This window comes from Neofelis nebulosa, chromosome 18 (assembly GCF_028018385.1).
Source record: "Neofelis nebulosa isolate mNeoNeb1 chromosome 18, mNeoNeb1.pri, whole genome shotgun sequence".
Classification (NCBI taxonomy): Eukaryota; Metazoa; Chordata; class Mammalia; order Carnivora; family Felidae; genus Neofelis; species Neofelis nebulosa.
This window is the reverse complement of record NC_080799.1, coordinates 4,168,887-4,193,868: the sequence shown is the minus strand read 5'-3', so window position 1 is coordinate 4,193,868 and position 24,982 is coordinate 4,168,887. Positions and strand designations below refer to the sequence as shown.

At 59.6% G+C, this 24,982-nt stretch overlaps 1 protein-coding gene across 1 annotated transcript; it reads right to left on the bottom strand.

Annotated features, from left to right (window-relative positions):
- Nucleotides 1–4,831: 4,831 nt before the first annotated feature.
- FSCN1 (fascin actin-bundling protein 1) lies at nt 4,832–14,683 on the bottom strand. The gene is made up of 5 exons (XM_058710251.1): nt 13,722–14,683; nt 7,227–7,383; nt 6,980–7,101; nt 6,578–6,745; nt 4,832–6,213 (listed from the first exon to the last, which is right to left on the bottom strand). Exons 1-5 carry the CDS (start codon nt 14,551–14,553, stop codon nt 6,011–6,013), a joined length of 1,482 nt encoding a protein of 493 aa, XP_058566234.1. The 5' UTR covers nt 14,554–14,683; the 3' UTR covers nt 4,832–6,010.
- Between the last annotated feature and the right edge of the window lie 10,299 nt (nt 14,684–24,982).

Here is a 24,982-nt window from a genome sequence, read left to right as displayed (position 1 = left end):
ATAAGCATTTTTTTGTTTTGTTTTGTTTTGCTTTGCTTAGATTTATTCTTGAGACACAGACAAAGCATGAACAGGGGAGGGGCAGCGAGAGAGGGAGACACAGAATCTGAAACAGGCTCCGGGCTCTGAGCTGTCAGCACAGAGCCCGACGCGGGGCTCGAACCCACGAACTGTGAGATCATGACCTGAGCCGAAGTCGGACACTTAACCGACCGAGCCACCCAGGCGCCCCTAAATAAGCATTTAAAAACAATTTTTGTAAATAATCAACAAGATGGAAAGTTCTAGAGGACGGATGGTGGTGGCGGATGTATTTAATGCCCCTGAACTGGCCACTCGGAGCAGGGAAGACGGTAAGTTCTGTGTCAGTGCATTTTACCACCGTCCCAAATTATCTCCTTACTGAATTACAATAAAAGAACCCCAACGGGGTCCTGATCATCTTGGCACAGCGGCAGAGGCCAGAGCAGCCCTGCCACGTAGCCCCTCCCTGCCCAGCACAGAGCTGCTGTGAACCACAGGCCTGCCGGTCTCCCCCCGCAGCCGCCCCCTGGACGCACAGTCCCTCACCCCGGCTTCCCCTTCACTTCCCCTCACCCCCGGCTGCAGCTGACCGCAAAGTCCAAAGTGCTGGAGGGTAACCACTAAGGAAGTGGCCAGCCGGTGAGCGCCCGCACGCTGGCTCGCGGGGAGGCTCTGCGGGGTGAATCCGGGTCTCCCGGGTCGCCCACGGCACTCACACACTATTGCCGTCCTCCTTCAGGCTCATGTACCCCCCTCCCTGTTCCCGGGGTCACCTCCCAGATAAGCCCCCTGGCCTTGAGTGCGTGTCTGTTTCTGGGAGAACCCATCCCGCGAGCGTCTATGTGCTGTACAGACAGGTTATGTTTCTCTATATAAATCCCAGCTGCACCCGGAGCAAGTTTCATAACCGCCCTGCGCCTCAGTCTTTGCACCAATAAATGGGAGGAGCAGGACTCACCACCACTACCCAGGGCTGGGATGGATGGGGACGGTGGCAGTTGGCTCCAGAGGCTGGAAGTCCAAGATCAAGGTGTCAGTCAGCACGGCTGGGCTGGGGCCTCTACCTGAGACCTCACACGGTCTTCCCTCTGTGCAAATTTGTCTCCTAATCTCCTCTTCTTACAAGGACACAGATTGGAGTGGGGCTCACCTCGGCGACCTCTCATAATCACCTCCTTAAATACCCTGTCTCTGCGCACAATCCCACGGTGAGGTATTGGGAGTTGGGGCCTCGGCGTGAGAATTTAAGGGGGACGCAACTCAGCCCGTCACAGGACTAAGTGAGTGAACAAGGGGCTAGTAGCCGGCACGTAGCAAGGGCTATCTATGGGTACTGTATGTAACAGCCGGTTTTCCAGAAGAGTAAAAGACGTAGCCAACGGTGGTACCCTGGCTGGCGGCGGGGCTGGGGGGAGAAGGACTGGGGTCGGGCACCCTTTGACGTCATCCTCTTGCTTTTATCACCTCGATTCTTAGGATAATAATAACGATCAAGTAGTAACCCGTGCAGAGGACCTGCCAATGCCTGGCACCAGCAGGAGCTTCCTGGAAGGTGGGTCTGCCCCTCCCCTCCCAGGGGGTCAGGCCTGGGTCCCAGGGAGGGGGAGGGGAGTGCATATCCCTCCCCCAAGTCTGCACAGCTTCTGTCTTGCTGATTCACACCTCCTGGAGGATGAGCCTCCTCCTGGTTAAGCCCAGAGGCCCCACTAAGAGGCTTGGGCTTCGGGCCAAACGCTCCACCCTACCCCGCCCCTCCTCCCCCTGCCCAGGCCCCTTCTCCACGCCTCCTTCTGCCTGGGGAGACCACATCTGTTCCCTTCTCTCTTCGCTGCCCCAGGGCTCTCAGAACCCCTCCTCCATCTGGACAGTCTTGCCAGGGAGCCAATCGCCCACTGCTCAAATGGGGGAAACTGAGGACGGAGGGTCCCCAGAGAGTCCAGATCCTTCTGGGGCCTCACATAATGATTCAGTGTGGGGTCACCGGAGGTCACCTATCATCCCTCCTGATTCAGGAAGAGACTGCTCTGACCCTGCAGGAAGTAGGGCACAGCCAGCCCTGGAGTGTCCTCCTCTGAGATCGCCCCAGAAATGAGAGGAGGGGTTGGGGTGCCTGGGTGGCGCAGTCGGTTAAGCGTCCGACTTCAGCCAGGTCACGATCTCGCGGTCCGTGAGTTCGAGACCCGCGCCGGGCTCTGGGCTGACGGCTCGGAGCCTGGAGCCTGTTTCCGATTCTGTGTCTCCCTCTCTCTCTGCCCCTCCCCCGTTCATGCTCTGTCTCTCTCTGTCCCAAAAATAAATTAAAAAACGTTGGAAAAAAAAATTTTTTTTAAAAAGAAATGAGAGGAGGGGCCCTGGGCGGCTCAGCCGGTTAAGTGTCCGACTTCGGCTCAGGTCATGATCTCACGGTTCCTGGGTTCGAGCCCCACGTCGGGCTCTCTGCTGACAGATCAGAGCCTGGAGCCTGCTTTGGATTCTGTGTCTCCCTCTCGTTCTGCCCCTCCCCTGCTCACACTCCATCTTCCTTCTCTCAAAAATAAATAAAAACCTTTTTTTTTTTTGTTTTTTTTTAATTAAAAAGAAAGAAACAAACAGGGGAGAAGCCTGAGCTGCGGACACACTTGGGAAGCTCAGAGGCCCCACCGACCAGGACAGCTCATTGTTCCCCGGGAGCTGGCGTATGTGTATCTGTACTCATATCTGTGTGTCCGTGAGCACTTCTATGTCTGTGCACACACATATGTCTCCAGTGCACGTGTGTTTGGGTGTGCACAGGACTCTGTACGCATGCCCATGCATGTACATAAGCCCATGTGTATGCAGGATCACATGTGATGGGGCCAGGCCCTTGTCAATGGGGAGACACTGAGGAAGGTTCTTCTGGCAGGATCGAGAGCTGCATCTCCTGCTCTGGCATTCAAGCCTGGGCCCCAGAGCTGGTTCTGACAGAAGGGAACCGAAGGCCCAGAAAGACCCAGAAGTGAGGAGCCTGGATGTGCAGGAGTGAGGCTGGTGGTCCCCAACATGCTCCATGCAAGGCCACAGGACGATCGATCTCTTTCTGAAGATGCCCATTGCCTCCAGGTGGGTCCGGAGACAACCTCCCTCGCTTGTTCAAACCCACTCTTCAGGGAGGACCCAAGGAGGCTCCACCCACCCTAGGAGGCTCCACCCTGCCTCCTGCCTAGCTTCCCCCTACAGGACCTTTGCATATGCTGTTCCCTCTGCCCAGACTGTCCTTCCTGTCCCTTATAATGCCCTCTTTCCCTAAGTGTGATCATCTCCCCAGTCAGACTGCGTGCCTCAGTCACCCACAGCCCCCACAATGCGCAGCCACGTGACAGGTGCCCATTTTTGTGGAATGGATGGAATTCGGAATCTGTGCCTAGCTTGTCTGGTTAGGGACGAGGCTGGGATTCCGGGAGCGGACCCTGGTGTCATTCCAGGGCAGTTCATTCCTGCTCCGTGGGCGGGGCTCGAGCCACCTCACCCAGCAGGATCTACAACTGTGCCCAACTGGAACCCCTGCACCCCACCCCAACCCCTCTCAGTGTGCCTCCCCCGCCCACCCCCTCCCCCGTGGTCTGGAAGAGCTTGGATCCGGAAGATTCATCTGTCCCTTCCATGTCACTGAGACTTTTCTGGCTTCCAGCCTGGCTTTAACAGGGGTGGGGGACCGGTCGCCAGGACCCCGCTGGGGCCCCAACATCCCTTTGTGGCTGCCATCTGCCCTTGTCAATCTCGAGACTCCCGCCTCCAGGAACCACCAATCACAGCCCGCCTCCCAGTTTCGTCACCAGCAGCCAATCAGCGCTTCCGCTGAGCCCTCTGGCGGCGAGGCCCGCTCCAGCCCCCTCACCCCAGCGGTCCCAGGCCCCGCACGCTGCACGCCGCACGCCCCCGTGTCCGCATCCATCCTCTGCTCCTTGGACACCCACAGGGCGCCGTGCTCCACCCGCAAGGCTGTGCCTGACTGCTCTGGACCTCAGTGTTCTCTGTAAGATGGGAGCTGGCGCTACCCTCGGGAAGCTCTGGGTTAAGTGATATACTGCAGTCGCTGCAGGGCTGGCCAGATGGGGGGGAGGGGGGTCTGCCAGGGGCCGAGAACGCAGGGTGGGCTCAGGGCTGGACACTTCATCAGCTTCCGGTGTGCCAGATGGAGAAGTGTCCCCCAACTAACAGGGCTGAGCCTGCTTTGATTGTAGGGACCCAACCTGGCGCCTCCCTCCCCCCAGCTTAGCCCATCCAGCCGCCTGCTCCCAGTACCTGCACCTGTCTCTATCTGTGCCCATCCTCAGAGGGCCCGTCGGACCGCGAAATCCCAGCCTCTGCAAGGCCTAGCGTTTGGGGGTGTTGATGGATCCACACAAGGCCTATGCAGTAGAAGAGGGCGGCCAAGGGCCCCAGTCCTCCAAGTTGTAGTCAAGGGCATCTCTAGAGGCAGAAGAAAGCTGGATCTATGGGTTCGTGTTACCCTGACCTCGACCTCCTAAGCCCACGGGCCCAACTCACGGTGCAGGCCTGAACGGGCCTCACAAATACTGGAGGCAGGAAACTGTGGGACCAGATTGAGCCACCTCCCCACCCAGGAGCTCCCGCTACCTGCTTGGGACCCTGGTGGCCTCAGGCAGATCTCTGGGGTAAGTAAGAGGCCATCCCTCACAGGGCCCCCTCCTCCACTCCTGGAGGCAGCCAGGCTGCTCAGACCACCCATGGGACCCTGGGCCCCGTCCGCCCCACCCGCCTGCACCCCCAACACACACACACACACACACCACACACACACACATACACACACACACGGGCCAGCTCAGGGCTGCACACGCATTATTTTATTTTGCTTTCCAGTCTGAAGCTACTATCATGGGCGTTTAGTTATACAAATGACACTTACAAAAAATAAAAGACCAAGACACCCAGAGTGAGATGCATGGCAGAGATGAACCGGGGGTGGGGGGCTGGCAGGGGGCAGGGCGGGGAGCCAAGGGCCTCGGGGCTCCCCGGGAGGCTCCCGATGGAGGGTGCCGCCCAACCTCATCCCACCCCAAGACCCAAGGAGTCCAGTCGGACAGGGAGCACCGATCACACCGGGGGCTCTGGCTGAGGCGGTGAGGGACTCAGCACCACCAGATGGGGACACAGGCCAGGGCAGGCAGGAGGGGGGGGGCCAGCGAGAGGCCCCGAGGAGGTAGGGGCGGGTTTGGGATTCAGGGAAGCACCCCGCCCCCCGCCCCCCACGACTAGCAAGCAAGTAGGGCTGCGAGGCCCGGAGATGCCGATTCAAGATCCCCCACGAGACCCCTTGAAGATCACTCGTGGCTGCCAACCAGGCTTGCCTGGGCGCCTCTGGCAATAATGTTTCGTTTCAAAAAAAAAGAAAAAAAAAATACTGATTTGGTCATTTTCTGCTTCCAGTCAGGCCAGGGTGAAAGAAGACGGCAGGGCCCCAGACCACAGCGGTGGGCAGACGGGCAGGCCGCGGGTACAGAGGGGCCAGCAGCCAGCACACGCTGCTTTCACCCTCTCCCCCTCCCACAGCCTCCCCCTGCCGCAGGGATGGTGCACCAGGGGCTCCGATAAGCTGGGGGCAAGCGCCCAGCTCCCGGGAAGGGGCGGGTGGGGAGAGGCTCTTGGGAGGGGGCAGAAGATTCCAGTTACACACCCGGCCAGGCCCAGGGGCTCAGGAAGGCCTCCCAGCGCCCCCCGCCCACCACCCCGCCCTCCTTGGCCACTTTGAGGAAGTAAGGCTCAGAGTCGTCTGAGGTCAGAAGAAAGGGGTGCCAGCCTTGCCCATGGCAGAGAGGAGAGGGCAGAGGGGTCTGAGATCCCCTCCAAGGACCAGGCACGGGGCAACAGGTGGGGGCACCATTTTCTCTGGGTTTCCAGTTTGAAAGGCAAGGGACTTGCCACGACACCGGAGCCCGCCTGGAGAAGAGAGTTATTAGCAGAAGGGTCTGGGCAGGGCGGGGACAGGGCGCTGGGCGGCAGGCTAGTACTCCCACAGAGTGGCGGGGTCGATGGTCTCGGCGCAGGCCTTCAGGACCCCCGCGTGGTCCCCCTTCAGGTAGCGCCCGCCCACCTTGATGGCCACCTTGTTGTAGTCACAGAACTCGAAGAAGAAATCCACGGGGGTGTCGCTGCTGCTGGTGACCGAGGAGTCACTGCCCACTGTCCAGTACTTGCCTGTGGAGTCTGGGGTGGGGGGTGGGGGCGAGGCCCATCAGGCCCCATGCTGGGCCAGCTCCCCACACGGCAATCACCACCTCCGGAACTGGGGTGACCTCTGTGTCTAAGCCTCCCTCCCTACCCTGCTGGACAGGGGCCCACGCCCCTTCCCCCCACCCGGGGTTTAAGTCCCACAGCTCAGGTGTGCGACACCTTCCCGGCCCACCCTTTCCAGAACCCCGCCTCTCGCTCTGGTGGAGCCAGGGAGTCCACTCTGGGGTGGGCCGGGGAGCCCCCCTCCTACACAGAGAAGAGGGGAAGGGCCTGGAGGCCACAGGATGTCTGTCCCCAGAGCCAAATCACTGAGCCACCCCGCCTCCGGAGAACCCACCTTTGATGTTGTAGGCCCCGTCACTGAACTCCAGCTGGAAGACGTCGTAGCTGGAGCGGTTGGCATCCAGGGTGCCCGTGACCTTGCGGCAGCCGATGAAGCCGTGCTCCCCGCGGAACACAATGATGGGGCGGTTGATGAGTTTCATGAGGAAGAGCTCCGAGTCCCCTGGCCCAGGAAGGGGGAAGGGCGGTGAGCCTCATGGTGGGGGCGGGGCAGGGGGGGGGGGCTGGGGTGATCCGGGTGTGGCTCAGAGAGGGAGGGCAGGACTCTGGGGTCACCGGGCAAATCAGCCCTAGGGTGAGACCTAGCAGGGGGCGGGCCTGGGGGGGGGTGGTACGGTGCCGGGGAGTGACTAGGAGGTGGGCAGACCCTCCGGGGAACCGGGGAGGGACTACCTACCTGCTGTCTCCACCGAGGCGGCCAGCTGCCCGTTCTTCTTGGCCGTCACAAACTTGCCATTGGACGCACGCAGTGTGATCCGCCGATCACTCCACTCGATGTCAAAATAGCAGCTGGCGTTCCTGGGGGTGACAGGGCAGGGTCAGGCAAGGCCGCCCCGGGTCCCCGGGCCCCGTCCCAACAGAGAGGGCCGGTCTGGGTGCGGGGTGGTTGGTGGGGGGGGGGAGGGGGGGGGAGGGGGACTCACTTGGTGGAGGCAGTGGACTGCACGCCCCCGGTGGCCGTCAGCGTCCAGTACTTGCCCGTGTGGGTGCGGAAGGCACACTTTTTGGTGTCGCGGTCGATCTCCAGCTGGAAGGTCTCCTGGTCGGTCTCCTCATCCTGATTGGCTGACAAGTCCATACCTGCGGGGAGAGCTTCCGACTGGCACGGGGACCCCAGTTCGGGCTGACCCACAGCCCTGCCCTCACACACCAACACGGCGGGGCTGCAGAGACCCCTCAGCCTCGACGGCAGAGGCCAGAACCCAAGACCCCAGGCAGGGCCAGGCAGGGACCAAGGCCGGCCACGTCCGTCTTGGCATCATGTCCTCTGATTATACAAGTAATACCTTCCGACAAACCATCTGCAAAAAGCCATTCTAGAGCCAGTCGGAAGAACCTTAACGCGGCCCAGGATTAAGTATTAAGGATTAATTACGGTTCATCATATTGCGGTTATGTAGGAAAATGGCCTCATTTTTCAGACACAAACAGCTCGAGACGAAATGCCCCGAGGTCAGGGATTTGCTTTACCTACAACCAAAAACAACGAATAAAGGGACAGATGGAGCTAGATGGCAGACTGTGGCACCTGAGGGAAATCGAGACATCGTAGCCTCCCCGTGCCTCTGAATGTGTCCAAGTTAACAGGAAAACAGAAGAACGACCTCACGTTCCTTTCAGAAAACTTACAAAACTCGTAAAAGTGAAGTCGCACGCGGTCCTCCCACGCCCCCACGCCCCAGACCGCACCGGGGCCCCTTGCCTGTCCCCCTGTGCAGACACAGGCATTTTCTCCACCTCAGTGCACACCTGCCACCGATCTCGACCTGCAGGTGATCTGGCAGCATCTTTGCACACGTGTCCCTGTCCCCAAAGCACCTGATGTGACCGGAGGGAGCTTCCAGTGCTCCCACGCCCTGCAGCCCGGAAGCAAGCTATGCGGCCCCAATAGAACGAACTCACACTCCCCAAGCGCCTGGGTTCGAACGACCCCGACAGCAGAGACATCTGCCCCACCTGCTGGTGCCCAGACTCAGAGCTCGCAAGTGGGTCACCGTTTGGGTCCCGACACCTTAGGGAAGACGGGACCACACTGGTGGACGGTAAGTTGTCCCTTCAGAGGGGCAGATGGAGGCTGGTGGCTGGCGGAGCCCCGGTTCCCCCACCCCCACCCCCGGCCGGGACCCACCCTTAGCTCTCTGCCACCAAGTGGAGGGCCTGAAGGGTGTGAGCCTATTTTCTTTTTTTAATGTTTATCTATTTTTGAAAGAGAGAGACAGACAGACAGAGCACAAATGGGGGAGGGGCAGAGAACGAGGGCGACACAGAATCCGAAGCGGGGCTCGAACCCAGGAACGGTGAGGTCGTGACCTGAGCCGAGATCGGACGCTTAACCCACTGAGCCCCCCAGGTGCCCAGGGTGTGAGCCTGTCTTAACCCACATCAGCACCAGGGGGAGGGGACCTTCACCTCCACAAAGAGGGAGACTGAGGCACAGAGGTGGTATGTCCTTGCCCAAGGTCACCCAGAGGGAGAGTATTGAGTCCTGGTGACCCTGAGGAGGGGAAGGGGGCAAACGGGCCTCCAGCCATGCCCTCTGTGTGGCCTGGTGGAACCAGGGCCCTGAAATAGATCCTCTTGGAACCCCTTGGGCTCCACCCTCCAGGCCCCCCGGGCCCTCAGAGCCCTGATGTTGGGGATCTGCTGACGGCCGCGAGGCAGGTAATGAGCCCCATCCACCATCACACCCCCAGTAAAGCACTGGGTGAGGATAAGGGTCAGCAGGGACTGGGCCCCCTGGGTAGCCGGGCCACCAAGAATGGGACCGTCCTAGGGCCACTCAGGGGAGGAGCACCACTTGGGGCTGCAGTCCCCGAAAGCGGGCCGACCTGCCCCACCCCCACTGCTGCAGAAGGGGCCCTGTGAGCCCACCCCGGCCACCTGCCCAGGGTACCCAGGGTACCTGCGCTGGCTGGCTGACCGGAAGGAGGGAACAGAGGAGAGTAAAAGCCCTCCAGGCACGCTCCAACAGCAGGAAAGACAGAGGGAGATCCCCAGAAAGAGGGGCAGAAGGGAGCAGGGAAGGGACCTGGGTTAGAAGTCAAATCTGCTGGTTCAAAGGGTTCATCTTAATACAGCCTTGCAGATAAACGAGGCACTTGCCAGCCTTCGGGAGATAACGCAGAAGTCGGGAGGCTCCGCTGGGTCGTCGCTGCCCAGGGGCACACAGCTGCCACCGGCCACTGGGTTACTGAGACCCCGTCAGCTGGCTGTGTGCAGTCCTGGAAGGGCCTAGGCCAGCAGGGGAGCCACCCAAAGTGGGGGCCAGGCACCCTGGGGTAAGTGCCCTCCCCTCACTCCGCCTCGGTCTCCCTCTGTCTACCAAAAGGGTCTCTCCATCCTGCCAGGAGGTTGGAAGAATTCAGGGGCCTGGTGCCAGGTAGACAGCAGGTCCTCCAACCCCAAAAGGAAGGGGTGGGGGAGGGATTCGTCTCCCCAACATCCAGCGGGGCCCCTCCTGGCTCCGAGGCCCTGCCCAGACGGGAAAGGCCCCGCTTGGCCTTGGAGTCTCTAATTAGAGCTGGGTTACTATGGGAACAGGGTTTTCTTCGGGATTTTTCTTTTCATCAACAGCAGCAGCAGCAGCAGCACAGAAAACCTGAGTCACAGACCCGCAGGAGCCCCAGGGAGGCAGATGTGGGGGCTCAAAGAAGCACGTCTCCTGCCGCCCCCAGCCCTGCCCGGCCCTCTGCCTCACGGCTTTCCCTGTCTCCAGCCTCTGAGCCATTCTCTAAGGTAGCTCAGAGAGGGCTTCCCAGTCCCCTCCCCTAACCTGAATGGGGTGCTGGGGAGTGTCCACTTTGGACAGGCCAGGCAAATTTGGAGACTGCTAAGGCTGCGGGGGGTGGGAGACTCCGCTCCCCCCGCCCCACCTTCTGGTCACTCTTACCACCACCTGACCCCTTCAGATCCTGCCTCCATCCTTGCACAAGAACAAGGGCCTGAATTACCTCACATGTCCTGCCTCTTCAGGAGAGCTCTTACACATCCTGCAAAGCCCAACCTGGCCAGCCCTTTCTCAGCCAGCCAGCCAGCCAGCCTTGCCTTTTGAGTGCCCCTGAGTGGCTGGGACAGGGCACTTCCTGAGCACATCCCCAGGGCACAGCTGGCCAGAGGCAAGGAGCTGTGAGACCAAGGGGGGACCTCGGTGAGGCACAGCCCAGCGTGTGGCTGGCGTCGGGGGCAGGTGAGATTTCTAAGGAGCACGGCAGGAGACCCCACTGGGAGTGACGTGCTGCTCCCCCAGAGACCCTGCCAACCTCCAGCCCCACCCAAGCCAGCTCCTCACCTGGGACGTGGTCACAGCTACACCATTTCTGAGCACCTGGGATGGACATAGGCCATCTGCCTGTCACATCGGTCCTCAGGCAGAGGACCCCACTCCCTGGTAGCCGAGATGGCCCCCTCCCAGAAAGAAAGCCTGGCTCAAAGGATTACCCTGGGGCAGCCCAAGCAGGTGGGGAAACTGAGGCCAGAGAGCAGACTGCAGCCTCAGCAGGGAGCACCCCACCCCCACCAGGCCAGGCCTGTGCAAGCCTGTGGACATGATTCACATCCCCCCTGCCGGCTAAGCCCCGGATCCTCCTCCTTCCTGGCTGGCTTTTCCCAGCATGTGTCAGAAGCACAGACACCGCCTCCTTGCCACGCAGGCCTGTCCAAAATGGCCTCCGCAGACACGCCCCCCACCCCCAAACGGCTCCGGGTCCTCCGGGTCACCCTCTATCCCACCGGGAAGCCCCGGGGTCAGCTAACACGAGAACAAGAGGAGGACCCCAAGATCTGAGGCCAAAAGAGCCCCAATCTCAGCCCCCAAAGACCCCTCCCCCAACTCTATGCACCTTTTTTTTTTTTTTTTTTTTTTTAACGTTTATTTATTTTTGAGACAGAGAGAGACAGAGCATGAACGGGGGAGGGTCAGAGAGAGGGAGACACAGAATCCGAAACAGGCTCCAGGCTCCGAGCCGTCAGCCCAGAGCCCGACGTGGGGCTCGAACTCACGGACCGTGAGATCGTGACCTGAGCCGAAGTCGGACGCTCAACCGACTGAGCCACCCAGGTGCCCCGTCTATGCACCTTTAAACTCACAGATGAGCCAACACTTCTACTGGCCCAATTTCCGGCTCCCCTTGCCCCATCAGCCTGAATCACACCCGAACGCTGCCAGCAAGCTTAATAAAGAGGAGAGGGCATCTGCCCAGGCTCGCTCAGCTCTTCCCGACCCCGAGGGCAAGGGCAAGGGCAAGGTCTTCCTCATGGTGGCCCCCACCAGCTGTTTCAGTCCCACCTACCAACCTCACAAACTCCTTCCCAGCCATACTGGGCTTTCTGCTCCTTCCTGCCTCAGGGCCTTTGCACCAGCTGTGCCTCCTGCTGGCACCACTGTTCCACACACCTGATCCACACGACCTTGTATTCATGTTTCAGGTCAGCTCAATTGTCCTCTTCAGAAGTCACCAACCCCCCCCCCCCCGCCCTCCCCCATCGAATCTGGGATCCTCATATACTTTCTGGACCCCCAGGCCTTTTGACACCTCTGGGATGCTGCTCATGTCCCAACAAGAACATTAGCCACAACAGGGAAGGGTCCGGACACACGCACTCATTTGTTCACCACTCAGGCCTCAGCATGTCTCACCTGGTAGGGCCTCAAGATCTGCTGAAGAGGTGAGGAGTCCTGCCCTACCTCCGCTGTGTGAGACCAGAAAGGGGAGGCCCATTGTGCCCTGGAGGCTGGGAGGTATCAGGGGGTCCCGAAAAGCATCTATTCTGTAGTCAGACTGACCCAGTTCTGCAAGGTGCTAACTTGCTGTGTGACCTTGGGCAAATGGCTTCACCTCTCTGGGCCAAACCCGCTCATCTGTTCCCTTGAAATATTACTGCCCAAATCAAGCAAACTCAGGCACAAAACAGCCATTTCCCCTTCCCGGCCTCTACCCCACTGACAAGGGGCTGCAGGCCCCTTCTCCCCAGTCCCAGCCCACAGTCAGGAGGCTGGCTATCAGGACAAAGTCCGGGAAGGCCACTCTACCAGGGGGAGGCCACCGACTGGGCTCCCATCCAGCCATCTCCAGAGGCTGGGCTCCAACTTCCCACTCGGCAGATCCAGCCCCCGACAGGTCCGTCCAGTGGGGCCTCTGGCTGCAGAGAACCAACTGTCTTCCTTGCCAAAGGAGGGACGAGGGCGTCAGAAGGAAGAGAAGCCGCCCAGGGGGAGAATCTAAGAAGGGAAGAGGGGGGCTCATTTCTGGCGCGCAGGCCGGTAGGAAATGGCCAGGCCAGCGGGAGGCCCGGGAAAGGACGCATCGAGTTGCAGCCAATTGTTCCAGGCGGGACACTTGGGGATGGGTTCATTCGAGGGTAGGGGGCCTCCCGAGGGAGCCAGGCTGGGGTCTCTCGGCTCACGTTAAGTCCGCCCTCGAACGCCCGCAGCGCAGAGCGCACCAGACCCGAGACGCGCGGCGGGCGCAGGGCGGGGTGGGTGCCTGGCAGGGGGCCATCGGCGCCACGCCGTCCCGGGACCGGGGCGCAAGGAGGGAGGCCGCCTCCAGGAGAGGCTCCGGACCCGGACCCGGGCACTAGAACCGGGGGCGGCGCGGGGGGGTCCTCAGCAAGGGGGGACCCGCAGAAAACCGATCCCCTCCCCCGCCCCTCCGCATCTGGTTTTCCCATCTGCAGAGACCGAGCAGGACAAAGGGGGCGAGGGAGGGCCCTCGGGAGGAGCCCGCCCCCCTGCTCACAAAGGCCGCGGCCTGGAGCGCGGGGCAGACGCGGGAGGAGGGGCTGGGGGGGGAAGGGCAGACACAAGGGGCGCACCCCCCAGCAGAGGCCGACCTCTCGAGGCTGCGAGTGGGGGTGGAGAAAGGCCTGGAGGGCTGGAAGGTGGCGGCGCACCCTGCGGAGATCAAAGGCTCCCCCATCCCGCCTGCGCCGCGAGGACCGTGGGGGGTGGGGGTGTGCCCTCGAGCTGACCAGGGAGGGGCACGAGGAAAGGGGGGATGGGCGTTGCCCCCCAGGGCTGGGCTGGGCAGGGCTGGGCAGGGCGATCCGCGGGATCAGCGCGCGTGGGCAGTTCCAGGCCTGGGGCTGGGGCTGGGGCTGGGGGTGGGGGTGGGGGGTCGGAGGGTGGCCCGTAGGGCGGCGCCTACGTGGGGCCCGGGGAGCCCCAACCCCGACGCGGGGCGGGGGTGTGCGGTGCCGCGCACGGGTGGGCAAAGCCCCACCCCTCGCCCCCTCCTCCGGGCCCGAGCGCACGTCCCGCGACGAGGCGGGGTGGCCGGCGCGCCTAGCGGGGGCGCACCGGACGTCGCTGGGGATTACAGCAGCGCCGCGGGCGAGAAAGGGCGGGAGGCTGGAGGTACGGGGGTGGGGTGCGCTTTGTGCACCGACCGGGAGAGGAGGGGGGCGGCGTCCCCACTCACCCTGGCGCGTGGACACGTTCCTCTCGTTGGCCGCCTGCAGCACGACCTGGGCGCAGCTCTGCTCCAGGGCGAAGAGCTCGTCCTTGCCCACCTTGGTGGCCTTGCCCGCCTTGAGCGTGCCGCTGGGCCCCGACGGCGCCAGGTAGCGGCCTTCGCAGTCGCGGAAGGCCACCTTGCCGGAGCGGAACTCGAGCGTGTAGCCGGTGGCGGGCTCGGGGCGCGCCACCAGGCGCCCGTCGTGGCGCAGGAAGCGGTGGTCGGCCGTCTGCACGCTGTAGCGCTGGTCCTGGAAGGCCAGCGTGATGAGCGAGTCGACGCCCCAGGGCACGTCGCGGTCCACGGCGATCTCGTCGGCCGGCCGCGCGCTCAGGTGCGCGTAGCGCTTGCGGGTCAGGCTATAGATGTTGACCTGCGGGTGCATGGCGATGTGCACGCTCCACTTCTCGGCCGGCGACACGGTCTGCGCGAAGCACGACAGGCGGTCCTCGGTGCCGCCGAAGTAACGCCGGTGCACCTCGGACTGCAGCGACCAGCGGCCGTCGTCGTGAGCCACGATGAGAAAGCGGCAGTCGGGGCCCGGCACCTCGCGCTCGCAGGTCACATTGCCGTCCTTGTCCGCCGCCAGGTAGCGGCCCAGGTGGCTGCGCAGGCACACGGCCGCGCTGCCCGCCTCGTCGGGCGGCTGCTCCAGCGTCCAGATCTGCTTCTTCTTCAGGCTGCTGGCCGACGCGTTCACCTTGAACCCGAACGCCTCGGCCGTCAGGTACTTGTTGCCGCAGTTGATGAGGCCGAACTGGATCTGCACCGCCTCGGCAGTGCCGTTGGCGGTCATGGTGGCGGCGGGCGGGAGGGCCCTGGCGCGGCCCGGGAGGTCGGTGGCGGGTCCCCGCGGCGGCGCCCTGCTCCTTTGTTCACGGCCGCGGCCCGGCGCGCACCCTGCGCAGCGCTCCACAAAGCCGGCCCGCGGCGCGCGAGCCCCTTTCTAGGCGGGGTGACGTCAGCGCCGCGAGGCCCCGCCCCCGGCCCGCCCCGGGGTTCGGCGCGGGGAGGGGGCGCAGGGAGCGCGCGGAGGGGCGCGGTTGGCAGGCTCGGCGTCCCCTCTCCTCCTGCGCGGCAGGCCTCTGCTGCGCCCCCGCTTCGGCTCGCTCCCCCCAGTGCCAGGGTCCCACCCCCGCAGTGCCGCAGCCTGAGGATCTACCCAGAGGTCGGGACCCCTCGAAGCCCCCCCACCCCCACCCCCACCCCGCCTCCATCCCAAGCCTAGATGGGAGGAAGGACGGGCCGGGCCGGGTTTGAGGTTGTGACAGAGACCGCAGAGGCCACAGAACACATCGGTACTGGGTGGAGGCGGTCTGGAGGCTGCTCGGAGGAGGTGGCCTTAGAGCAGAGATCTAAAGGAGGGAGACGCCCCCACATCCCCCCAAGAGGGCCAGTGGGCCGAAGAGGGGTGGGGGCACACCCCAACAACCCCAACTCAGGTCTTGCAAGACTCTGCCCTGAAGGCCGCCCAGACCCCCCCGGTGGCCCAAGCACCCAGCCCTGCTAGCCCAAAATAGCCCTTTCAGCTGGTGGCAGAGACGAGTGACCGCTGTTCCCATTCTGGGGCTGCAGGAGCCTCGGGGTGCTGGTCTTCCAGGCAGTGGGGTGAGCAGTGCAGGATCAGTGTACCCTTTTCCGGGCTGGTTGGAGGTGGGATGCAGCCTGAGGGGTGGAATCCAGGTGGGCACCCCCGGGACCACCGGGCCGTTCGCTTTCTACCCCCAGGCTCCCACTTCATAGGTGGCAGAGCTGGGCACCCTGGAAGGGGTTTGGAAGGTAGAGTAGCCCTCCTCCTTCAGGACCCCAGCTCTCTGCCCTCCTCCCTCAAAGGGGACATTCCCTGCCGACACCCACCGCCCTCCTACTTCCTCCCCCTTCTAGGAACACTTCCCTTTTCTAAGGCTAGGACTTTTGCTGGGACATTCCCCACATGCCAAGCGAGCCCCTGGAATGCCAGCATGACCACAGGCTGCCCACAAGGTCCCGAGGCCAAAGGCAGAGAGCACTGAACTAGCTCCTACTGGTTGGTCTGCACGGTGCCCGCCCCCCCCCCCCCGCCCCAACCCAGGCAAACTCCTCCGGGGATATTTCATCTTCCAGGGGAAGATGGGGTCCCCTTCTCACCACTGTGGCTCGAATGTGTTTACTGACAGTGACCATAGCCTCCCCTCCCACAAAACCCATTCCTCAAGAGCCGGAACATCCAAACTTTCTCATTGCGAGGCTGTCTATTAGGCTCGAAACCCAGGGTCTCACTGGCTATGTGACTTTAGGCAAGTTACTTAACCTCTCAGAGCCTCAGTTTCCTTCTTGTAGAAGAGATGCAGACCCCGCATCTCAGGCCGGTCTGAGAGTCCCTGGGGGCATGGAGCTCAGACACTGGCCCTGGCCCTCCCTGAGGAGCCATTCCAGTCCCCAGAAAGCCCTCCATTTAACTAGAAAGACCCCAGATCTCTGGCCAACTTCCAAGGCTCCGAGGAGAGGCGGAGAGATAGCTGCAGCATTTACAGAAGGCCGTGGGGTGCCCGACCTCATGCCGGCAGTGGTGCTGGAGTGCTGAGACCCCCCCACGGGGATCTGGCCCCGCAACACCTCCCCCCTGTCTGCAGCTCCCCTCTCCGGCCCCAAAGCCCCTTCCCACAGCTTTGCAGCCCAGAGGCCAGGAGGGAATCGGCGGTTGGGGGCTCCTGCCTCTCGATCAGGCCAGAGGTGGGAGCGGGGTCCAGGCCTTCCCAGGTGACGCTCTTGAGGGCTAGAAAGACTGGGGAGTCCAGATGGGTATGGTGGGAGCCTGGGTTCAAATGCACATCCCTGGCTCTCGGCTTTGCCATCCTGTAAGGGGCATGGTGGCAGTGCCCGCCCCGGGACAGTTGCTGAGAAACTCTCCCTGGCGTGTGGTCAGTGTTCAACAAATGCCAGCTGTTTTATTATTCACTAACGACATTGACAGAAGGATCCTGGGGACACAGACGGGTCCCCTCGGGCCCCCAGGGTCCCCAGGAACCCCCGAGAACTCCTGTAGTCAAGCAAAGGTGGAGTCTGTGTAAGCCTTTTAGGATCCATCAGCCAGGAACACGGAGGCTCGTGCCTATTTGTGGAATAAATGAGCATGCGATTTTGCAAAGGGCGGGGGATGGGGGAGGACCAGAAAAGGACACCTGAGATGTCCCCACAGGACAAGGACCGTCTCAGTCTAGTGGACACAATCGATCCTGCAGTGTTGGGGAAAAGCGGCTGTGTCCTAGGACTTGGGGGGCGAGGTCAGCTGGGGTCAGTACACGAAGAATTTCAAAGGATGTGGACCTAAATTACCAGTATTTAAGTTTTTGTCTGAATAGATGATGCCTTCCCAGGGTTCAAATATTCAAAAACGCAACCCGGGCTTTGTTCCCATCCCAGTTTCCACCCCATCAGCTCCACAAGTGCAGTTAGATTGGTGTCTTGTGTTTTCCTTTCTTTACGCAAAGACCAGCGAACTTGAGTTTGTATTCTTCTCTCCGTTATTTTCAACCCTTTGATTACTTGATGTATCTTTTTTTTATGGGACTCGAACTCAGGGCCCCGAGACCAAGTCACATGCTCTACTAACTGAGCCACCCAGGTGCTCCTTGCTCGGTGTATCTTAACACGGTTTCCGCTTCAGTACAAAAGTGGCTTCCTTGTTCTTTTTCACAGTTGTATAATATTCCCTGGCAGGATGCGCCACGTTTGTTTAATTGGTGTCATATGGATGGACATTTGGATTGTTGCCATTGATGCCCTGCTTTGGCCAGAACCCCCTCTCAATACTGAAACCCTCAACCACAAACCAACTTGTTTTTGTGCATCTCCCTGCCCAGCCATGGCCCGTGCACCATATAAAAAATTAAGGCTGTCCAGTCTTGCCTTGAATGCCTCTGGTAGTGGGGAGCTCACTCTGTCTTCTGTCCAAGGCCGATGTGGGTGACATGTATTTGCCCTGGACTAGCTTGGGTGGAGATTGGGAGTGAGAGAGCCGTGGCCCACAGCAGCTGCCAGGAAAAGAGGGTGTCCTGTGGACAGAGCAAGCGACCCCATGTGTGAATCTCATGACCATAGATCCCTGGATGGGGTGAGTGGGAAGCCTCTTTTTTATATAAATAATTTGTTTATTTATAAGTAAGTAATCTCCGCACCCAACATGGGGCTCGAACTCATGGTCCCGAGGTCAAGAGTCGCATGCTTTTCCGACTGAGCCAGCCAGGCTCCCTGGAAACTTCTTATATATATATATATATATATATATATATATATATATATATATATATTATTGGGGGGTTTGGGTGGTTCAGTTGGTTAAGCATCTGACTTCAGCTCAGGTCATAATCTCACAGTTTGTGGGTTCTAGTCCCACATCGGGCTCCATGCTGACAGTGTGGAGCCTGCTTGGGATTCTCTCTCTCTCCCTCTCTCTCTGCCTCTCCCCCACTCACGCTTTCTCTCTCTCTCAAAATAAATAAACTTTAAACATAAATACATATACATATTATTATTAATAATGATTTCAGGGAAGCCAATACAGGAACAAAATCTCAGATGCGGTTAGCATTTTCAACAGTCGTCCGCTGCTCTGCACCCACCCCGCGTTTCCCTCCGCTGGCCTTTCCCAGGGCTCAGTTACGTTGGGCACCTCTATGTCCAGCATGGTCACAGGGTGCTGTCTGCAGACCCCGCCTCGGGTCCCTCTGGGGAAGGACAGGAACACGGTCACTGTGTCCCAGGGTCCCACGGGAGCCCAGGAGTCACCTGAGCTGCCCTGGAAGGAGGGCACGGCACAGGATGAACGGAGTGCTTGGCGGGACCTAGACCAAGCTGCCCCCGGGCTGGCCACCTCGTGCCGCCTGCCTGGTCCGGGGAGGGAAATGAGGCCACCGGGAAGGGCCGCCCAGCTCTCCAGCTCCGAGGTGAGGGCCCCGGTCCTCCAGGTGAGGGTCCTGAGTCACAGAGACCCAGACCCCTTGTCCCCAGCCCTGCAGCCCCGGGGCTCCCTGCTCCCACCACGGAGGAGCAGAGGCTTTCTGAATTCTTTTTTTTTTTTTTTTTTTTTTTTTTTGGGACAGAGAGAGACAGAGCATGAACGGGGGAGGGGCAGAGAGAGAGGGAGACACAGAATCGGAAACAGGCTCCAGGCTCCGAGCCATCAGCCCAGAGCCTGACGCGGGGCTCGAACTCACGGACCGCGAGATCGTGACCTGGCTGAAGTCGGACGCTTAACCGACTGCGCCACCCAGGCGCCCCAAGAGCAGAGGCTTTCTGAAGGGACACCTGGCACAAAAGTCGAGGGGACACTGGAGTCCCTCGGGTCCTGGCTTTGACACATCCTTGCCACGGGACCTTGCATGAAAGACTTATTCTGGTGCCGCACCTGTGAATGGGAATCATAACACCTGCAGAGCGTCTCGTGAAATCGCAGATGGGGCTATTCATGGCACGGGCATTAGGCAAAAACCAGAACGCGCTGTCCTCACCCTCCGGAAGCACTCCGCAGAAGTTCTGCCCGCGAAATGACAGACGCCTGGGGTTTGCTTTAAGATCTTCCCGAGAGGGTGGTGGATGCGTGGGGTTTCCTGTGTGAGCATCTCAACTTCCATAAACGTTTGGACATTTCCATAATAAAAGGTTTTACAGAAGCACAGCAAGAACAAAAATAAGAAAGAAAATGCCCAGCGCCCCTCCAAAAGCAGTGGTGGGGGGAGGGGAATGGATGGAGCGTGATTTCTGTGTCAGCAGAGGACAGCACGAGCAGGTTCGCTCTCCTTTAATGGTTTTTTAGTGTTTATTTATTTATTCATTTTACTGTTTATGTACTTTTGAGAGAGAGAGAGAGTGTGAGCGGGGGAAGGACAGACAGGGGGACAGAGGATCCACAGTGGGCTCTCGTGCTGTCAGTGAAACGCTTGACGTGCGGTTCGAACCCACGTACCGTGAGATCATGACCTGAGCCAAAGTCAGACGCTTAACCGGCTGAGCCGCCCGGGCGCCCCAGATTCGCCATGCTTTAATGTTTTCTTTCTAAGTTTTTTAACGTTGACTTATTTTTGAGAGAGAGACAGACAGACAGACAGAGTGTGAGTGGGGGGCAGGGGGAGAGAGAGGGAGACGCAGAATGGGAAGCAGGCTCCAGGCTCTGAGCTGTCCGCACAGGGCCCGACGCGGGGCTCTCAAAACCACGAACTGAGCCAGAGTCGGAGACTGAACCGGCCGAGCCCCGCAGGCGCCCCTACTCTGGGAGATATTGATAGATGTTTAGATATAGAAACGTATAGCTTCAGGGGCGCCTGGGTGGCGCAGTCGGTTAAGCGTCCGACTTCAGCCAGGTCACGATCTCGCGGTCCGTGAGTTCGAGCCCCGCGTCAGGCTCTGGGTTGATGGCTCGGAGCCTGGAGCCTGTTTCCGATTCTGTGTCTCCCTCTCTCTCTGCCCCTCCCCCGTTCATGCTCTGTCTCTCTCTGTCCCAAAAATAAAAAATAAATAAAAAAAAATAAATAAAAAAAAAAAAAAAAAAAAAGAAACGTATAGCTTCATATTTGAGGATTTTATTTATTTATTTGGCTTTGGCTTTTTTCTCTGCGTCTTGCTTCCGTCTCTTGACGACTCTTCCCAATGAGCCCCCCCTCCCCCGTCACCAGGGCCGTCCGCACCCCTGGCTGCACCAAGACACATGGCGGGTCATGAAATTCCTAGTGGGGTGACGCTGCTCCATCCGGGGCAATGACCGCCTGCACCGGCTGTGTGCTCACCTCTCCCCATCCCCAGGCTGAGCCCTGCTACCCACGGCCTCCTACACCTCGGACTCCCCCTGCCTCCTCCTGGCAGGAATCTTCCCCAGCTGGAGAACCGGCTCCCACCGTCCCCAGGAGCCCTCTGGCTGGATTCTGCCCTCAGGGGCCACCGAGTCCCTCTGGTGGGGTGGGGAGCTCGGAGCACTGTGCTGAACGTTCTCAGTTATCTGCTCCCTTATCTGCTCTGAAGTTCTAGTAAGCTGGGATCTTCCTTATTTCTCAGAGGAGGTGAAGGAACACACCCAACAGAAAGCAGATTGGTGGTCACCTGGGGGATGGGGGGGACTGCTTGAGGGGCACGGGGTTCCTTTGGGGATGACACAAATGCTTTGGAGGTAGATACAGGTGGTGGCAAAAGCTACAGAAGTACACGCTTTCAAATGGTAAGTTGAGCCCCCCCCCCCCCCCCCCCCCCCCCCCCGCCGGTGGCTCCTTCGGTTTACACCCGCCCAGTGAGATGCTGGAAACCTCGCACCCCACCTGCTCGGGGCTCTGCCCACTCCTCTGGACTCTCACCCGGAGACCAGGCCCTGGGGCCTCGGGTGGCCCGGGGGTGATCACAGCCCCCTGGAAGCTTTGGTTCCTCGTCCCCAGAAGGACCGGGGCGTGAAGTGTCCCGGGAGCTTCAGGCCAGCATCCCTCAGAGCTGTGTGATGGGGACTGGGTTTCCCTTCTCTCAAAAGGAGGGGAGTGCGGCCCAGGCGTGCATAAGGGGCCGGAAGTGCTTCCACGGTATAGACGCACAGATGTCCACGGCCCAGCCCACCATAAATGAGGGGCCTTGGAGGCCAGAGCCTGTGAATGGCTTCTGTTGTTCTGCGGCTGCGGGCCCCTCGAAGCAGCCTGGTACGGCCTGCGTCCCTCCAGGCTGCCTTGCAAATGGGAGGGACTCCAGGCCAGCTGTGCTGGCCAAGGCCATAGGCTGCGCCCCAGCCCTGTCCGGACAGAACCGAGGAGGGCAGAATGAGGCCATCACCCCGTCTCCACAAGCATCCCTGCCAGTCTCTGGCTTCAGTGCCTTCCGGTTCCAAAGAGGGCAACTGAGGCCTGGGCAGAACAGAAAGGCGGTAGCCCAGCTTTAAAGGAGGAACAGGCAGATTTCAGGGTCCCAGGCTTGTGGCTCTCATCGGCTTTGGCGAGAGATTTGTGACCCAACCCCGGCCCTAAACTATAGCCCCTAGAAGGCACCACCAAATCTGTGGTGGCCCAAGTGGTGAGCTGTCCTGGGCAGGGGGAGCTCTAGAGTTAACCCGGAAGTCCAGGGGGAAGCGAGTGACCAGTTCAGGAAGGCAGAGTCAGGGACAACTGGGGCAAAAGTCTGGAGGCCGGCCTGTCCCATCTCTGTTACTGAAAACATGTCCCTAGAAATCATTTTACTTTCTGGCATCCTCCTGAACGTCGATGCCCTGACAGGGAAGCCTGGATGGGCCTCAGCGGGCTGCTCAGAGGCCGTCCCAGGGTGCCGCACCCGGCCGCCCACCTGACCTACAGCAGGGCAGTGGCTGGTCCGACTCTGAGGCCCAAGCGTGTTTTGCAAAGTGAGGCTGTGACGGCAGGTGCCTGGCAAGAGCCTGGCTAATTAAGAGGGCATTAGCACCCCGGGCAGAGCCCGGCTCCTGCCAAGATGTCCTTGCCAGGAGCAAGACCGGATTCCTTGGCGACAGAGAGGCCACTGGCTGGTGGCAGGCCTCAGCCTCCCTGCACCGGCCACCACCCCACTCCTGCTCCAAACGGCCTGTGCCCTTTGGGGCTCCCCTCACCCCCACCCACGCTGTGAGAGCTCAGCGGGACAGGCCTGTCTCGGGCCGCAGCTCCATCTGCCAAGTGGAGCGGCCATCCACTCTTGCCGGAGCCGGCACGGAACCCTTTCCCCTAAATGCCCGTAAATCCACAGGCATCTCGGCAAGGAACAAGGGGTCTGCTCTTCCCTGGTTCAGTGAGGTCTGATCAACTCCTGACAGCCACGGGGAGGAATAATAAGAAGCCTGTCTCCCTAGTACAGCGGCCTGCAATGCCTCCATGGGAGCAGCCAGGGTGTCTAACCTCCCCCATGGCTCCCCAGTGCTCAGCACCCAGTGTCGGGTCCCCGCAGGCCTGGCCTCTGTTCCTCTCTCCCGCCTCCCCTCCCGTTCCCTCTCCTCCACTCGCTCACACCCATCCAGGTGGGGCTGCGGCCACGTTCACACTGTGCCCATCGCTGCTCCGTCCTGCATGAACGATACGGGTTTGAACCGCACGGGTCCACTTACGTGAGGATTTTGTAAATGTATTCTCTCTTCCTTATGATTTTCCTTTTTTTTTTTTTTTTTTTTTTTTTTTAGAAATCTTTTTTGTAAATTTGTTTATTTAATTCATTTTTTTTTAATGTTTATTTATTTCTGAGAGAGAGAGAGAGAAGGAGTGGAGCGGGGAAGGGGCAGAGAGGGAGGGAGACACAGAACCTGAAGCAGGCTCCAGGCACCAAGCTGTCAACACAGAGCCCGACGTGAGGCTCGAACTCATGAACTGTGTGATCATGACTGGAGCCAAAATTGAGAGTTGGACGCTGAACCGATTGAACCACTAAGGTGCCCCTTGTTTTTGTTTTTTTTTTAAGCTTATTTATTTTTATTTATTCATCTATTTATTTGTATTTATTTTTATTTTTATTTATTTATCTATTTTTTTTTTTTAGTAATCCCCACACCCAATATGGGCTCAAACTCATGACCCCAAGATCAGGAGTCTCATGTTCTAGCAACTGGACCAACCAGGCACACACTTCCCTTTCTTTTCTTACATTCATTTTAAGTAATGATTTTCTTAATCATATTTTCTTTTCTCCGGCTTACTTTAGTGTAAGATTGCAGTTTGTAAATAACAGACAGAATGTGTGTTAATCCACTGTTCCTGTGGTAGATTAGGCTTCCAGTCAACTGTAGGATATTAGTAGTTAAATTTGGGGAAAGTCAGAAGTTATAGGGGGCACCTGGGTGGCTCAGTCAGTTAAGCGTCCGACTTCGGCTCACATCTTGATCTCTCAGTTTGTGCGTTCCAGGTCGGGCTCTGTGCTGACAGCTCAGAGCCTGGAGCCTGCTTCGGATTCTGTCTCCCTCTCTCTGCCCCTCCTCCGCTCATGCTCTGTCTCTTTCTCTCTCTCTCTCTCTCTCTCAAAAATGAGTAAACATTTAAAAAAAAATTTTTAAACATTATTTAAAAAAAAAAAGACCCCGTTTAAACATTCCCTGCCCTGTCTGGGGAGCCACCTGGCTCCTTCCCTGACCAGCCCCAGGGGGTTGTGGCACTTTCTTCCCAAGTCTAGATGTCCCTGGGGTCCAGACCGGCATCTGGCTCAGCACCAAGCAATAGCACTTTCCGCAATGATGGAAATGTTCTAGAATCTGCTCTGTCCGGCATGGGAGCCACCAGTCACAGATGTGGCTGTTGAACATTTGCAATGTGGCTGTGTGACCGAGGAACGGAACTTGTCATTTTACTTCACTGAAATTAACTTAAAACATTTTTTTCAAATTTTTAATGTTTATTTATTTTGAGGGAGAGAGACAGAGTGCAAGCGGGTGAGGGGCAGGGAGAGAGGGAGACACAGAATCCGAAGCGGGCTCCAGGCCCCGAGCTGTCAGCACAGAACCTGACCTCGAACTCATAAACTGAGAGATCATGACCTGAGCCGAAGTCAGATGCTTGACCGACGGAGCCACCCAGGTGCCCCAGTATAAATTTTTTTTAGCATTTAATTTTGAGAGAGAGAGAGAGAGAGAGAATGAGTTGGGGAGGGTGCAGAAAGCAAGGGGGACAGAAGATCTGAAATGAGCTCTGCCCTTGAAAAGCCCAACATGGGGCTCAAAGATCATGACGTGAGTGAGCTGAAGTCTTGTGCTCAACCGACCGAGCACCCCTGAAATTAAATGCAAAAAGCCACATGTGACCAGAGCCTACAGTGTTGGGCAGCGCAGGTCTGGGCATCCCTGGGGCCCCCGCCACAGCATGGGCACCCCCGGGAGGCTGGAGCCAGATCTGGGAACTGGAGAGACAGCCGAGGAGTTGACAGATGGCCAACAGGTGTGGGGACCCCCGGAAACCGCTGGTGACTTTCCGTCCCTCCTGCCGCACCACTGGGCAGATCTGCGTCTGCCTCGTGCCCGGCTGCAGCCCCCACGTCCCCCCAGCTGAGAGCAGGGCTGCACGAAGTCCTGTGGATGCGTCTTCCAGGCCCACCCAGAAGCCGAGCAGCCACAGGGCAAGACAGCAGCAGAGAGGGGCGGGAAGGGGCAGCCAGGCCAGGAGGCCAGACCCTCCCTCACCTTCCCTGCCGCCCAGGCCTCTCTGGGCTCAATCTTCCCTGACCTGCGGACCTTCCAGACTGCAGACCCCGCACTTCCAGAAGTGAGCACGTGACCCCCAGCCCGGCACTCTGGCTGCTTC

Excerpts from the sequence above, each read along its gene's own strand:
- FSCN1 (XM_058710251.1), bottom strand. The coding sequence starts at position 14,553 with ATGACCGCCAACGGCACTGCCGAGGCGGTGCAGATCCAGTTCGGCCTC. Across the intron at positions 7,102-7,226 it reads CAGTCCACTGCCTCCACCAA|GAACGCCAGCTGCTATTTTG; the intron begins GTGAGTCCCCCT and ends TGTCACCCCCAG. Across the intron at positions 6,746-6,979 it reads CGCCTCGGTGGAGACAGCAG|GGGACTCGGAGCTCTTCCTC; the intron begins GTAGGTAGTCCC and ends TTCCTGGGCCAG.